General features: G+C 46.7%; 2 protein-coding genes across 2 annotated transcripts in view; one reads left to right on the forward strand and one right to left on the reverse strand.

Moving 5' to 3' along the window:
- The first annotated feature begins 2,583 nt into the window (after nt 1-2,583).
- Nucleotides 2,584-7,353, forward strand: ndufb7 (NADH:ubiquinone oxidoreductase subunit B7). Its single transcript, XM_046310565.1, has 3 exons — nt 2,584-2,855; nt 3,473-3,641; nt 7,188-7,353. Exons 1-3 carry the CDS (start codon nt 2,744-2,746, stop codon nt 7,270-7,272), a joined length of 366 nt encoding a protein of 121 aa, XP_046166521.1. The 5' UTR covers nt 2,584-2,743; the 3' UTR covers nt 7,273-7,353.
- Nucleotides 7,354-9,684: 2,331 nt separating this feature from the next.
- The window catches only part of tecrb (trans-2,3-enoyl-CoA reductase b), an 8,840-nt gene continuing 5,982 nt past the window's right edge, over nt 9,685-12,542 (reverse strand). The window contains exons 3-7 of the mRNA XM_046311220.1: nt 12,402-12,440; nt 11,390-11,436; nt 11,225-11,282; nt 11,006-11,094; nt 9,685-10,317 (exon numbers count right to left, since the gene is read on the reverse strand). Coding sequence (XP_046167176.1) covers nt 10,144-10,317; nt 11,006-11,094; nt 11,225-11,282; nt 11,390-11,436; nt 12,402-12,440 — 407 coding nt within the window. The 3' untranslated portion in view covers nt 9,685-10,143. The remainder of the gene's footprint in view (nt 10,318-11,005; nt 11,095-11,224; nt 11,283-11,389; nt 11,437-12,401; nt 12,441-12,542) is intronic.

The following is a 12,542-nucleotide window of genomic DNA, read 5'->3' on the forward strand; positions in this document are numbered from 1 at the left end:
ACAGTGGAGGAACAGTCACACAGTGGAGGAACAGTCACACAGTGGAGGAACAGTCACACAGTGGAGGAAAAGTCACACAGTGGCAGAACAGTCGCACAGTGGCAGAACAGTCGCACAGTGGAGGAACAGTCACACAGTTGAGGAACAGTCACACAGTGGAGGAACAGTCACACAGTGGAGGAACAGTCACACAGTGGCAGAACAGTCACACAGTGGCAGAACAGTCACACAGTGGAGGAACAGTCACACAGTGGAGGAACAGTCACACAGTGGAGGAACAGTCACACAGTGGCAGAACAGTCACACAGTGGAGGAACAGTCACACAGTGGAGGAACAGTCACACAGTGGAGGAACAGTCACACAGTGGCAGAACAGTCACACTGTGCAGGAACAGTCACACAGTGGAGGAACAGTCACACAGTGGAGGAACAGTCACACAGTGGAGGAACAGTCACACAGTGGAGGAACAGTCACACAGTGGCAGAACAGTCACACAGTGGAGGAACAGTCACACAGTGGAGGAACAGTCACACAGTGGAGAACAGTCACACAGTGGAGGAACAGTCACACAGTGGAGGAACAGTCACACAGTGGCAGAACAGTCACACAGTGGAGGAACAGTCACACAGTGGAGGAACAGTCACACAGTGGAGGAACAGTCACACAGTGGAGGAACAGTCACACAGTGGCAGAACAGTCACACAGTGGAGGAACAGTCACACAGTGGAAACAGGAACAGTCACACAGTGGAGGAACAGTCACACAGTGGAGGAACAGTCACACAGTGGCAGAACAGTCAGACAGAGGAGGAACAGTCACACAGTGGAGGAACAGTCACACAGTGGAGGAACAGTCACACAGTGGAGGAACAGTCACACAGTGGCAGAACAGTCACACAGTGGAGGAACAGTCACACAGTGGAGGAACAGTCACACAGTGGAGGAACAGTCACACAGTGGAGGAACAGTCACACAGTGGAGGAACAGTCACACAGTGGAGGAACAGTCACACAGTGGAGGAACAGTCACACAGTGGAGGAACAGTCACACAGAGGAGGAACAGTCACACAGTGGAGGAACAGTCACACAGTGGAGGAACAGTCACACAGTGGAGGAACAGTCACACAGTGGCAGAAAATAAATGAAACTACACATTTGTTTGATTCATTGGACATCTGTCCAAGGGAATCCCACAAAGCACATATTGCATGTAACAAAAGTTACATGACATACAGCACGGTCCAGCAAGTTCATGTTTTCTACAGTTTACTGAACAACTACTGATTTAAAACCATGAAGTTACCTCAAGTCAACTCAAAGACAACAGTAGCACTGCCTCTGCTATTCCAGCACCATTTCAACTTAAATATTGAAACATCATCAAATCAACTAGGCTATAATACAGTGAAACAAACTTAAAGATACCAAAACAATTTAGTTCAATCAATATTGCAAATTTTTTATTTTACCTTTATTTAACTAGGCAAGTCAGTTAAGAACAAATTCTTATTTTCAATGATTGCCTAGGAACAGTGGGTTAACTGCCTGTTCGGGGGCAGAACGACAGATTTGTAGCTTGTCAGCTCAGGGATTTGAACTTGCAACCTTCTGGTTACTAGTCCAACGCTCTAACCACTAGGCTACCGTGCCCCCCATGTGGCTGTCCATGGTACTGATTTTGGTCTGTGTGTGCGTGTGCATGCAAGTAAAAAAAGAAATAATTAGTTGAACACCAATGCCATCCTCCTCTCTTTCATCTTGGAAAAACTGTCTATGGCTCTGTCATACTGTATGATTTTAGTTTTTGTTTTCATAGGCTACCTAGCTAAAATGCTTGCTAGCTTGACTTCCTCGCATGGGCAACAATCATATCAGCCCAGTGGCACAATATATGCATTTATGGTTAGATAAGAGTCGCCATCATAATCATTGGCCTGTACAGAGAATTAAGTCAAAACCACTAGTCCAAATCCCCATCTCCATCCATGGCTTTAGGAAAGGGCAGATTTAGCTAATTAAAACATTTTTTTTTTGTTTTGCTTTGGATGTGATTTGATAGATGTGAAACCAAATCCAAACTGGCCTCCCATGGGGGGCGTTTTGCTGCGCTAGGACAACACACAGTTTCTATTAAAACATTTTTATCAAGGGAGGCAAAACGCTTGCTGGCATCAATCAATCAACTACTACGGCGGCAACATGTCATACTCGTTTGGTCCAAACAGCATCAGATACATGGACTACACATACTGAGACAGAGGGGCACTGTTTCCCTCGCTCTGATGATTTCTCCGGTGAGACTCAGCCACTTAAGAATTGAATGGAAATTATGAAAACACAGAGAGAAATTATTTTAGAATTGTTGAACATTTTTGGGTCAAATATTTAGGGAAGCCTGACATCCCTTGGCATATATGAAAATACACCACAGCTGAGGCAGATGGGTTGAAGGGGAAGGATACTGAGAGGATTCGTGTGAGTATGGATGCCAACCGCCATAGAAGAAGAGGAAGAAGAGCGCTTAGTGGAACCAATGTCACGCATGGTGCTGTGACCGGGGAGGTGTTTCACTCTAGTACGGCTCGACTTGTTTATTTCCGTTGCAGAAAGGAAGTAGCTCGTTGGGTCTTGTGGAGGTGACCGAATGGCAGATTTATTCTGTCAATCTTGAATTAGTTCTCTCCCAGAGTCGTAGGAAACACCGATAATTTTATTTTCATTGTGAAAAAATACCGTTAGCACCATGGGAGCTCACCTCGCGCGGCGGTATATCACCGAGACGGAGACCGAGCCTGACCCTGCGAAACCGTTTGGCTTTGACCCCGAATTCGGCTTCAACGAGAGGAAAGAGAGAGGTGTGTATTGTTGAGACTGTTTTGGTCTGATCGTGTGACCGTATGCTTGCAAAGTGTCTGCTGGTGGACTCATGTCCATGGAAAGTAAAGTCCGATAGCAAGCTAACTGCAACTAGTAGTGGCTTTCTAACGTTACACAAATTTGGCTAGCATGATATGTTCCCTATTAAATATAACTTTGCATTCGTGTAAAGTGTTTATATTTTAATGAATAAAACTGTCAGTTCAGACAGCAAAATGGTTGTGAACAGATATTCCCCGTCCTGTCAAATTCAGTCATACATCCCGGCTGCATCTCAATAATCCAATGTCTTCCTCTCCTCGTCTCCTTTCCTTACTCTGTGAAAGAGTAGTTGCTTGCCAACAGTACACGCGTTCCTTGCATACATATAATGCATTACGGAACATGCGAGGCTTCACTTATACACATCTCAGGACATAGCCTACTCCTTTCCTTGTTGACAATGTTCATTTTGTATGTCCCCCCACTAGTAGAGATGATGGTCCCCCCCCCCCTCATTAACCCCTGGTGTAACTTTTTATCTTGTCCCCCTGGTAGAAATGGTGTCCTCCCCCATTAGCCCCTGGTGTAACTTGTTATCTTGTCCCCCTGGTAGAGATGGTGGCCTCCCAGGCCCAGATGAACCTGGCCCAGGTCCCTGTACTCCAGAGGGACTACTGCGCCCACCACCTCATCAAGCTCATGAAGTGTAAGAGGGACAACTGGCCCAACTTCCTGGCCTGTAAACACGAGAGACATGACTGGGACTACTGCGAGCACCAGGAGTAAGTATCTGCCTGGTTCTAGGAGTAGGTATCTGCACTGGTTCTAGGAGTAGGTATCTGCCTAGTTCTAGGTGTAGGTATCTGCCTGGTTCTAGGTGTAGGTATCTGCCTGGTTCTAGGAGTAGGTATCTGCCTGGTTCTAGGAGTAGGTATCTGCCTGGTTCTAGGAGTAGGTATCTGCCTGGTTCTAGGAGTAGGTATCTGCCTGGTTCTAGGAGTAGGTATCTGCCTGGTTCTAGGAGTAGGTATCTGCCTGGTTCTAGGAGTAGGTATCTGCCTGGTTCTAGGAGTAGGTATCTGCCTGGTTCTAGGAGTAGGTATCTGCCTGGTTCTAGGAGTAGGTATCTGCCTGGTTCTAGGAGTAGGTATCTGCCTGGTTCTAGGAGTAGGTATCTGCCTGGTTCTAGGAGTAGGTAACTGCCTGGTTCTAGGTGTAGGTATCTGCCTGGTTCTAGGTGTAGGTATCTGCCTGGTTCTAGGTGTAGGTATCTGCCTGGTTCTAGGTGTAGGTATCTGCCTGGTTCTAGGAGTAGGTATCTGCCTGGTTCTAGGTGTAGGTATCTGCCTGGTTCTAGGAGTAGGTATCTGCCTGGTTCTAGGTGTAGGTATCGGCCTGGTTCTAGGAGTAGGTATCTGCCTGGTTCTAGGAGTAGGTATCTGCCTGGTTCTAGGTGTAGGTATCGGCCTGGTTCTAGGTGTAGGTCGAAGTTTAGCAGCACATGGAGTTTGTTTCTGGCTTTCCTGGACACACTTTATGGTTGTATCCCAGCCAGGGTTTTGAGTTTAAATCCCACTGGGGTCATGTCCAATGTTCCCTGTTTAAATCCCACTGGGGTCATGTCCAATGTTCCCTGTTTAAATCCCACTGGGGTCATGTCCAATGTTCCCTGTTTAAATCCCACTGGGGTCATGTCCAATGTTCCCTGTTTAAATCCCACTGGGGTCATGTCCAATGTTCCCTGTTTAAATCCCACTGGGGTCATGTCCAATGTTCCCTGTTTAAATCCCACTGGGGTCATGTCCAATGTTCCCTGTTTAAATCCCACTGGGGTCATGTCCAATGTTCCCTGTTTAAATCCCACTGGGGTCATGTCCAATGTTCCCTGTTTAAATCCCACTGGGGTCATGTCCAATATAACCTGTTTAAATCCCACTGGGGTCATGTCCAATGTACCCTGTTTAAATCCCACTGGGGTCATGTCCAATGTTCCCTGTTTAAATCCCACTGGGGTCATGTCCAATATAACCTGTTTAAATCCCACTGGGGTCATGTCCAATATAACCTGTTTAAATCCCACTGGGGTCATGTCCAATGTTCATTTTTTGTAGCATTCTGTGCAACTGTGTACCATCAGTTTCAGACAGTAACCAATAGGTTGTACCATCAGTTTCAGACAGTAACCAATAGGCTGTACCGTCAGTTTTAGACAGTAACCAATAGGTTGTACCATCAGTTTTAGACAGTAACCAATAGGCTGTACCATCAGTTTTAGACAGTAACTAATAGGTTGTACCATCAGTTTTAGACAGTAACCAATAGGCTGTACCATCAGTTTTAGCCAATAGGCATAATGTACTCCTATCAGAGTGGCCTACCAATAGAGAAAATCCCAGAACATTTTCACATGGAAATAGTCTTTGATTTCTATCATGTAACCTATAGGTGTGGTTCAATGCAGGCCTACAGTAACCTATAGGTGTGGTTCAATGCAGGCCTACAGTAACCTATAGGTGTGGTTCACTGCAGGCCTACAGTAACCTATAGTTGGGGTTCAATGCAGGCCTACAGTAACCTATAGATGGGGTTCACTGCAGGCCTACAGTAACCTATAGTTGGGGTTCACTGCAGGCCTACAGTAACCTATAGTTGGGGTTCAATGCAGGCCTACAGTAACCTATAGTTGGGGTTCAATGCAGGCCTACAGTAACCTATAGGTGTGGTTCAATGCAGGCCTACAGTAACCTATAGTTGGGGTTCAATGCAGGCCTACAGTAACCTATAGTTGGGGTTCAATGCAGGCCTACAGTAACCTATAGGTGTGGTTCAATGCAGGCCTACAGTAACCTATATTTGGGGTTCAATGCAGGCCTACAGTAACCTATAGTTGGGGTTCAATGCAGGCCTACAGTAACCTATAGTTGGGGTTCAATGCAGGCCTACAGTAACCTATAGTTGGGGTTCAATGCAGGCCTACAGTAACCTATAGGCGGGGTTCAATGCAGGCCTACAGTAACCTATAGGTGTGGTTCAATGCAGGCCTACAGTAACCTATAGTTGGGGTTCAATGCAGGCCTACAGTAACCTATAGTTGGGGTTCAATGCAGGCCTACAGTAACCTATAGGTGTGGTTCAATGCAGGCCTACAGTAACCTATAGTTGGGGTTCAATGCAGGCCTACAGTAACCTATAGTTGGGGTTCATTGCAGGCCTACAGTAACCTATAGGCGGGGTTCAATGCAGGCCTACAGTAACCTATAGGTGTGGTTCAATGCAGGCCTACAGTAACCTATAGGTGTGGTTCAATGCAGGCCACCCTAACCTATAGTTGGGGTTCAATGCAGGCCTACAGTAACCTATAGGTGTGGTTCAATGCAGGCCTACAGTAACCTATAGGTGTGGTTCAATGCAGGCCTACATTCCATGAGACTGGCTCCGCCTACAACAAAATCAGACTCAATCTTGCATTGAAAAGGGTCTGATAAGTTGATTCAATCAGAGACAGAAACGTTGATCTATATAGTGCAAACTAATGGGGGTGAAGTCCAGTCTCTTGAGTCTGTGCGGCCTGGCATTTCTTCTGCTCTGCTGTCCTGGAGGAGGTGAGTGGCCGCGCACAGCTTAGTGGGAACAGGAAGTTGACTTGACAGTGGTCATGTGGCTTTCCATTACAGTACAAAATGGCATGTAGTGTTATCAGAGAGGATGCATGTGTCTGATGGTCACACCTGAATAGAGTTGTCAGACTAGTAGTAGTAGTAGTAGTAGTAGTAGTAGTCCTGCCATCTGAGGTCCTCCCCATCACATCCACTTCAACGCCCCTCTCTTCTCTCTGTGTCTGATGGTCACACCTGAATAGAGTTGTCAGACTAGTAGTAGTAGTAGTAGTAGTAGTAGTAGTAGTCCTGCCATCTGAGGTCCTCCCCATCACATCCACTTCAACGCCCCTCTCTTCTCTCTGTCTGATGGTCACACCTGAATAGAGTTGTCAGACTAGTAGTAGTAGTAGTAGTAGTAGTAGTAGTAGTAGTAGTAGTAGTAGTACTGCCATCTGAGGTCCTCCCCCATCACATCCACTTCAACGCCCCTCTTTTCTCTCTGTCTGATGGTCACACCTGAATAGAGTTGTCAGACTAGTAGTAGTAGTAGTAGTAGTAGTAGTAGTAGTCCTGCCATCTGAGGTCCTCCCCCATCACATCCACTTCAACGCCCCTCTCTTCTCTCTGTCTGATGGTCACACCTGAATAGAGTTGTCAGACTAGTAGTAGTGGTCCTCCCCCATCACATCCACTTTAACGCCCCTCTCTTCTCTGTGTGTGTGTGTGTAGCTACGTGATGCGTATGAAGGAGTATGAGCGGGAGCGACGGCTGCAGATGAGGAAGAAGAGGGTGGAGGAAGCCCAGGCAGCTTGAGCATCATCGTCATCATGACCTCTAACCCCTCTGTGTACATACCTGCTACTCTCCACAATAAAGAGCTAAATGACTCCACGAGCCTGAAACACCCGTCTATTTGTTTGTTTCGTGGTACGTTACGAGCAGAAACCGACCCCTATCTGTCCAATAGAAATGCTTGCTTTTGTTGAATACACCCCAAGTAGCAGGAGGGGTGTGTATCAGAGCAGGGTCTGAGCCAGCTATCTGACAGTGGGGTTGTTGAATACACCCCAGGTAGTAGGAGGGGTGTGTATCAGAGCAGGGTCTGAGCCAGCTAACAGTGGGGTTGTTGAATACACCCCAGGTAGTAGGAGGGGTGTGTATCAGAGCAGGGTCTGAGCCAGCTATCTGACAGTGGGGTTGTTGAATACACCCCAGGTAGTAGGAGGGGTGTGCATCAGAGCAGGGTCTGAGCCAGCTATCTGACAGTGGGGTTGTTGAATACACCCCAGGTAGTAGGAGGGGTGTGCATCAGAGCAGGGTCTGAGCCAGCTAACAGTGGGGTTGTTGAATACACCCCAGGTAGTAGGAGGGGTGTGCAGTCTGGCCAGCTAACAGTGGGGTTGTTGAATACACCCCAGGTAGTAGGAGGGTGTGTATCAGAGCAGGGTCTGAGCCAGCTATCTGACAGTGGGGTTGTTGAATACACCCCAGGTAGTAGGAGGGGTGTGTATCAGAGCAGGGTCTGAGCCAGCTATCTGACAGTGGGGTTGTTGAATACACCCCAGGTAGTAGGAGGGGTGTGTATCAGAGCAGGGTCTGAGCCAGCTATCTGACAGTGGGGTTGTTGAATACACCCCAGGTAGTAGGAGGGGTGTGTATCAGAGCAGGGTCTGAGCCAGCTATCTGACAGTGGGGTTGTTGAATACACCCCAGGTAGTAGGAGGGGTGTGTATCAGAGCAGGGTCTGAGCCAGCTATCTGACAGTGGGGTTGTTGAATACACCCCAGGTAGTAGGAGGGGTGTGTATCAGAGCAGGGTCTGAGCCAGCTATCTGACAGTGGGGTTGTTGAATACACCCCAGGTAGTAGGAGGGGTGTGTATCAGAGCAGGGTCTGAGCCAGCTATCTGACAGTGGGGTTGTCGAATACACCCCAGGTAGTAGGAGGGGTGTGTATCAGAGCAGGGTCTGAGCCAGCTATCTGACAGTGGGGTTGTCGGATACACCCCAGGTAGTAGGAGGGGTGTGTATCAGAGCAGGGTCTGAGCCAGCTATCTGACAGTGGGGTTGTTGACAATGCAGCTTTTAAAAGGCGATGTTCCCGTGTTTGTAGTAGAGATCTCATTCACGGTGAACATGTCGGCTCGATCGGAAAAGTGCCTTTAAAAAGCGGCATTGTCGACAACCTCTACGGTCTAACTGAATCCTGGCCAAACATTTAGGCCTGGATTCAATCAGATCGCGTGTCAACCAGCGTTGGCCGGATCCACATAGCTGATGTTTCCACGGTGTTGGAGGTGTAACTGCAGTAGGAGCTGACGAATCAGAGAGGCTGCTATTGTCAGACCCCTTATCTGTTCTGCATTAGAGCCTACGCTCTGTTTTGAACCTCTATCAGGGTCAGGAATAATGACTCTGTCAAATGATGTTTGGCTAATGTATGTTTACATTTGAATGGGGGATTTCTGCCTTCCAGTCTAAGGTGAATGAACCAATCTGTAAGTTGCTCTGGATAAGAGCGTCTGCTAAATGACTTAAATGTAAATGTAAGTGTTTGAACTTTAACAGCTGAATGTGATTTTTGTCTTATCCAAAGTCCGTGATGGTGTTAACCGGTCTTATCACACAGAGCTGCTTGGGGATTTGACCGCTCGAACGCAGTTCCACCTCTGACTCCACCCAGACATCAGCTGTCATCAGTTAATGCTGATCTGAGTCAATCAAGATCAGTTTGTTTCTTTATCACTAGTCCTGCCTGTGCTACGTTCAACGGGGTGAAAAGCTAGTCCGGGGCTGAGTAGAACTACTGATCTAGGATCAGGTTAGCCTTTTATTTCATAATGAGAAGAGGGGAGCTGATCCTAGATCATATGGACATGTGCACTTTGTCTGGTCATTCAGGATGACATGTTTCCCTCTATTGACAGTAGCTCTGCTACCATCTAGATCCATCAACTGATTGAATAGAATCAATTAAGTTTCGCATTCCGTCCCTGTCACAGGCTGGGTTTAGACAGGCAGCCCAATTCTGATTTCTCACTCATTTGCGCAATCAGATCTGAGATTGGTCAAAAGACCAATTTGTGGGGTGGGATCACAATTGGTCTGCCTGTGTAAACGCAGCCTTAGAGATGTATCATATGGCCCTCATCTCCAGTGTAGTAACAGTCTATATATCATCAGATCATAGATGGTTTTTAAACTGTCTTCTAATGAAAGTTCCAACATAACGACCAAAAGCTCATGGTTTATTTCCACATTTCTGATCAGACTTTGGTATTGTTATACTTCTTCACATGAGTAAAAAAACTAACGTAACCCAGAGCAGATAGACCTACACCTTGTTAGATACTGGTCACATCCCAAATGGCTCCCTAGCCCCTATGTAGTGCACTACTTTTGACCCGAGGGCCCTGTAGTATTGTACCATTTGAGACATGCCAGACTGTCAGTCAGGATATTAAACACTCAGATAAGAAAAATAACAATAGCCAATCACGTGGGTTGAGGAGCGTTGTTAGGCAGAAACTTCTGTGTGGGAAAGCATAGTATAAGACAGTCTCCTCAAAATGTTTTGGGGGGGGTAAGTGTTATTAATTGGAGGGGGGGGGGTAGTCCAAGGGGGCAGGGTTCTCATTCCAGGTCAGTCCAGTGTAGTGTAGGTTTGGGTGGGTCTCCAGTCTTCTCTAGAGGACGAAGGGGAGGATGGGCGAGCGAAGGGGAGGGTAGTCTCGGAACTCTTTCAGGTAGCTGCGGTGCTTCCCCTTGGCCCACACTGTCATCTGGATGAAGCCCACCGCCGTGAAGAAAGCCACCGGCAGACACTGAGTCATCAAGGTGAAGCCGAACCACGAGCCCAGCTACAGGAGAGGAGAGATGGTGTTACACACACACACACACACATATATCATAATGTGGATGTTGAATAAGGCAGCCCCCCTGCACCTCTGATTCAGAGGGGTTGGGTTAAATGTGGAATACATTTAGTTATATAACTGACCAGGTATCCAAACCCGTTTCCTATACACTAAAATTTCACTGCCAACTTCTGCCACTAGGTGGCCATGAGCCTAACTACTACAGTGAGAGACATAATTCACACTGTTCCTCCTAACCAGCAGAGAGCAGCATCAGCCTGGACTAAATACAGGGTGATGTCACCCCTAGACGTTGACCTTTGCATTTTCCACACTAATGGTTAAGATTGGTGGAGGGGAAGCTGATCCTAGATCTGTGCCTGGACTAAATACAGGGTCATGTCGCCCCTAGACGTCGATCTTTGCATTTTCCACACTAATGGTTAAGATTGGTGGAGGGGAAGCTGATCCTAGATCTGTGCCTGGACTAGCCTAGTGGTTAGAGTGTTGGACTAATAACCGGAAGGTTGCAAGTTCAAACCCCCGAGCTGACAAGGTACAAATCTGTCGTTCTGCCCCTGAACAGGCAGTTAACCCACTGTTCCTAGGCCGTCATTGAAAATAAGAATTTGTTCTTAACTGACTTGCCTGGTTAAATAAAGGTCAAATAAAACAATAAAATAAGAGTCACCTCATAGGTGTAGTTGGGACAGGAGACCAGCAGGAAGATCCAGGTGAAGGGGTTCTTAGTGGGGTAGGGGATCTTCCTGGTCTTAGATCCTGATGGAGACAGACAGACAAGAGGGAGAGAGATTATTGTGGGCTACTGTTTTGTAGCACACAGAGAAAACAGTGCATGTTGAACTGATTGATGTGTTCTAATGTTTGCATAGCCAATAGGAGTGTGTACCTGGTGGGCGGAGGTTCCGCAGGGCGATATGGATGGAGAAGTTTCCAACCTGACAGAACTGAGAAGAAAGCATCTACTGAATAACCATTTACTATGATATCCTTCTATTACTACAGTATACAGGATGAGTACATTATAGTAGAGCATAGAACAGTAGAGTCTTACCAGAAAGATGATGAGGGCAATCCTGACCTGCTGCTCACCATAGATTGCTGAAAAGACAAGGGTGGTTAATATAGTAGCGTACTCACTAGGGGGCGGTTCATATAGTAGCGTACTCACTAGGGGGCGGTTCATATAGTAGCGTACTCACTAGGGGGTGGTTCATATAGTAGCGTACTCACTAGGTGGTGGTTAATATAGTAGCGTACTCACTAGGGGATGGTGTATGGTGGTTAATATAGTAGCGTACTCACTAGGTGGTGGTTCATATAGTAGCGTACTCACTAGGGGGTGGTTAATATAGTAGCGTACTCACTAGGGGATGGTGTATATAGAGGTTGGTTAATATAGTAGCGTACTCACTAGGTGGTGGTTAATATAGTAGCGTACTCACTAGGTGGTGTATGTAGGGGTGGTTAATATAGTAGCGTACTCACTAGGGGGTGGTGTATATAGAGGGTGGTTAATATAGTAGCGTACTCACTAGGGGATGGTGTATATAGAGGTTGGTTAATATAGTAGCGTACTCACTAGGTGGTGGTTAATATAGTAGCGTACTCACTAGGTGGTGTATGTAGAGGGCGGTTAATATAGTAGCGTACTCACTAGGGGATGGTGTATATAGAGGTTGGTTAATATAGTAGCGTACTCACTAGGTGGTGGTTAATATAGTAGCGTACTCACTAGGTGGTGTATGTAGAGGGCGGTTAATATAGTAGCGTACTCACTAGGGGGTGGTGTATATAGAGGTTGGTTAATATAGTAGCGTACTCACTAGGTGGTGGTTAATATAGTAGCGTACTCACTAGGTGGTGTATGTAGAGGGCAGTTAATATAGTAGCGTACTCACTAGGGGGTGGTGTATATAGAGGGTGGTTAATATAGTAGCGTACTCACTAGGTGGTGTATATAGAGGGTGGTAAATATAGTAGCGTACTCACTAGGGGTGGTTAATATAGGAGCATACTCACTAGGTGGTGTATATAGAGGGTGGTTAATATAGTAGCGTACTCACTAGGTGGTGTATATAGAGGGTGGTTGATATAGTAGTGTACTCACTAGGGGGTGGTTAATATAGTAGCGTACTCACTAGGGGGTGGTTAATATAGTAGCGTACTCACTAGGTGGTGGTTAATATAGTAGCGTACTCACTAGG

The sequence above is a fragment of the Oncorhynchus gorbuscha genome, linkage group LG18 (genome assembly GCF_021184085.1).
Source record: "Oncorhynchus gorbuscha isolate QuinsamMale2020 ecotype Even-year linkage group LG18, OgorEven_v1.0, whole genome shotgun sequence".
NCBI classification, from domain to species: domain Eukaryota; kingdom Metazoa; phylum Chordata; class Actinopteri; order Salmoniformes; family Salmonidae; genus Oncorhynchus; species Oncorhynchus gorbuscha.

Excerpts from the sequence above, each read along its gene's own strand:
- ndufb7 (XM_046310565.1), top strand. The coding sequence starts at position 2,744 with ATGGGAGCTCACCTCGCGCGGCGGTATATCACCGAGACGGAGACCGAG. Across the intron at positions 2,856-3,472 it reads CAACGAGAGGAAAGAGAGAG|AGATGGTGGCCTCCCAGGCC; the intron begins GTGTGTATTGTT and ends TCCCCCTGGTAG. Across the intron at positions 3,642-7,187 it reads GACTACTGCGAGCACCAGGA|CTACGTGATGCGTATGAAGG; the intron begins GTAAGTATCTGC and ends GTGTGTGTGTAG.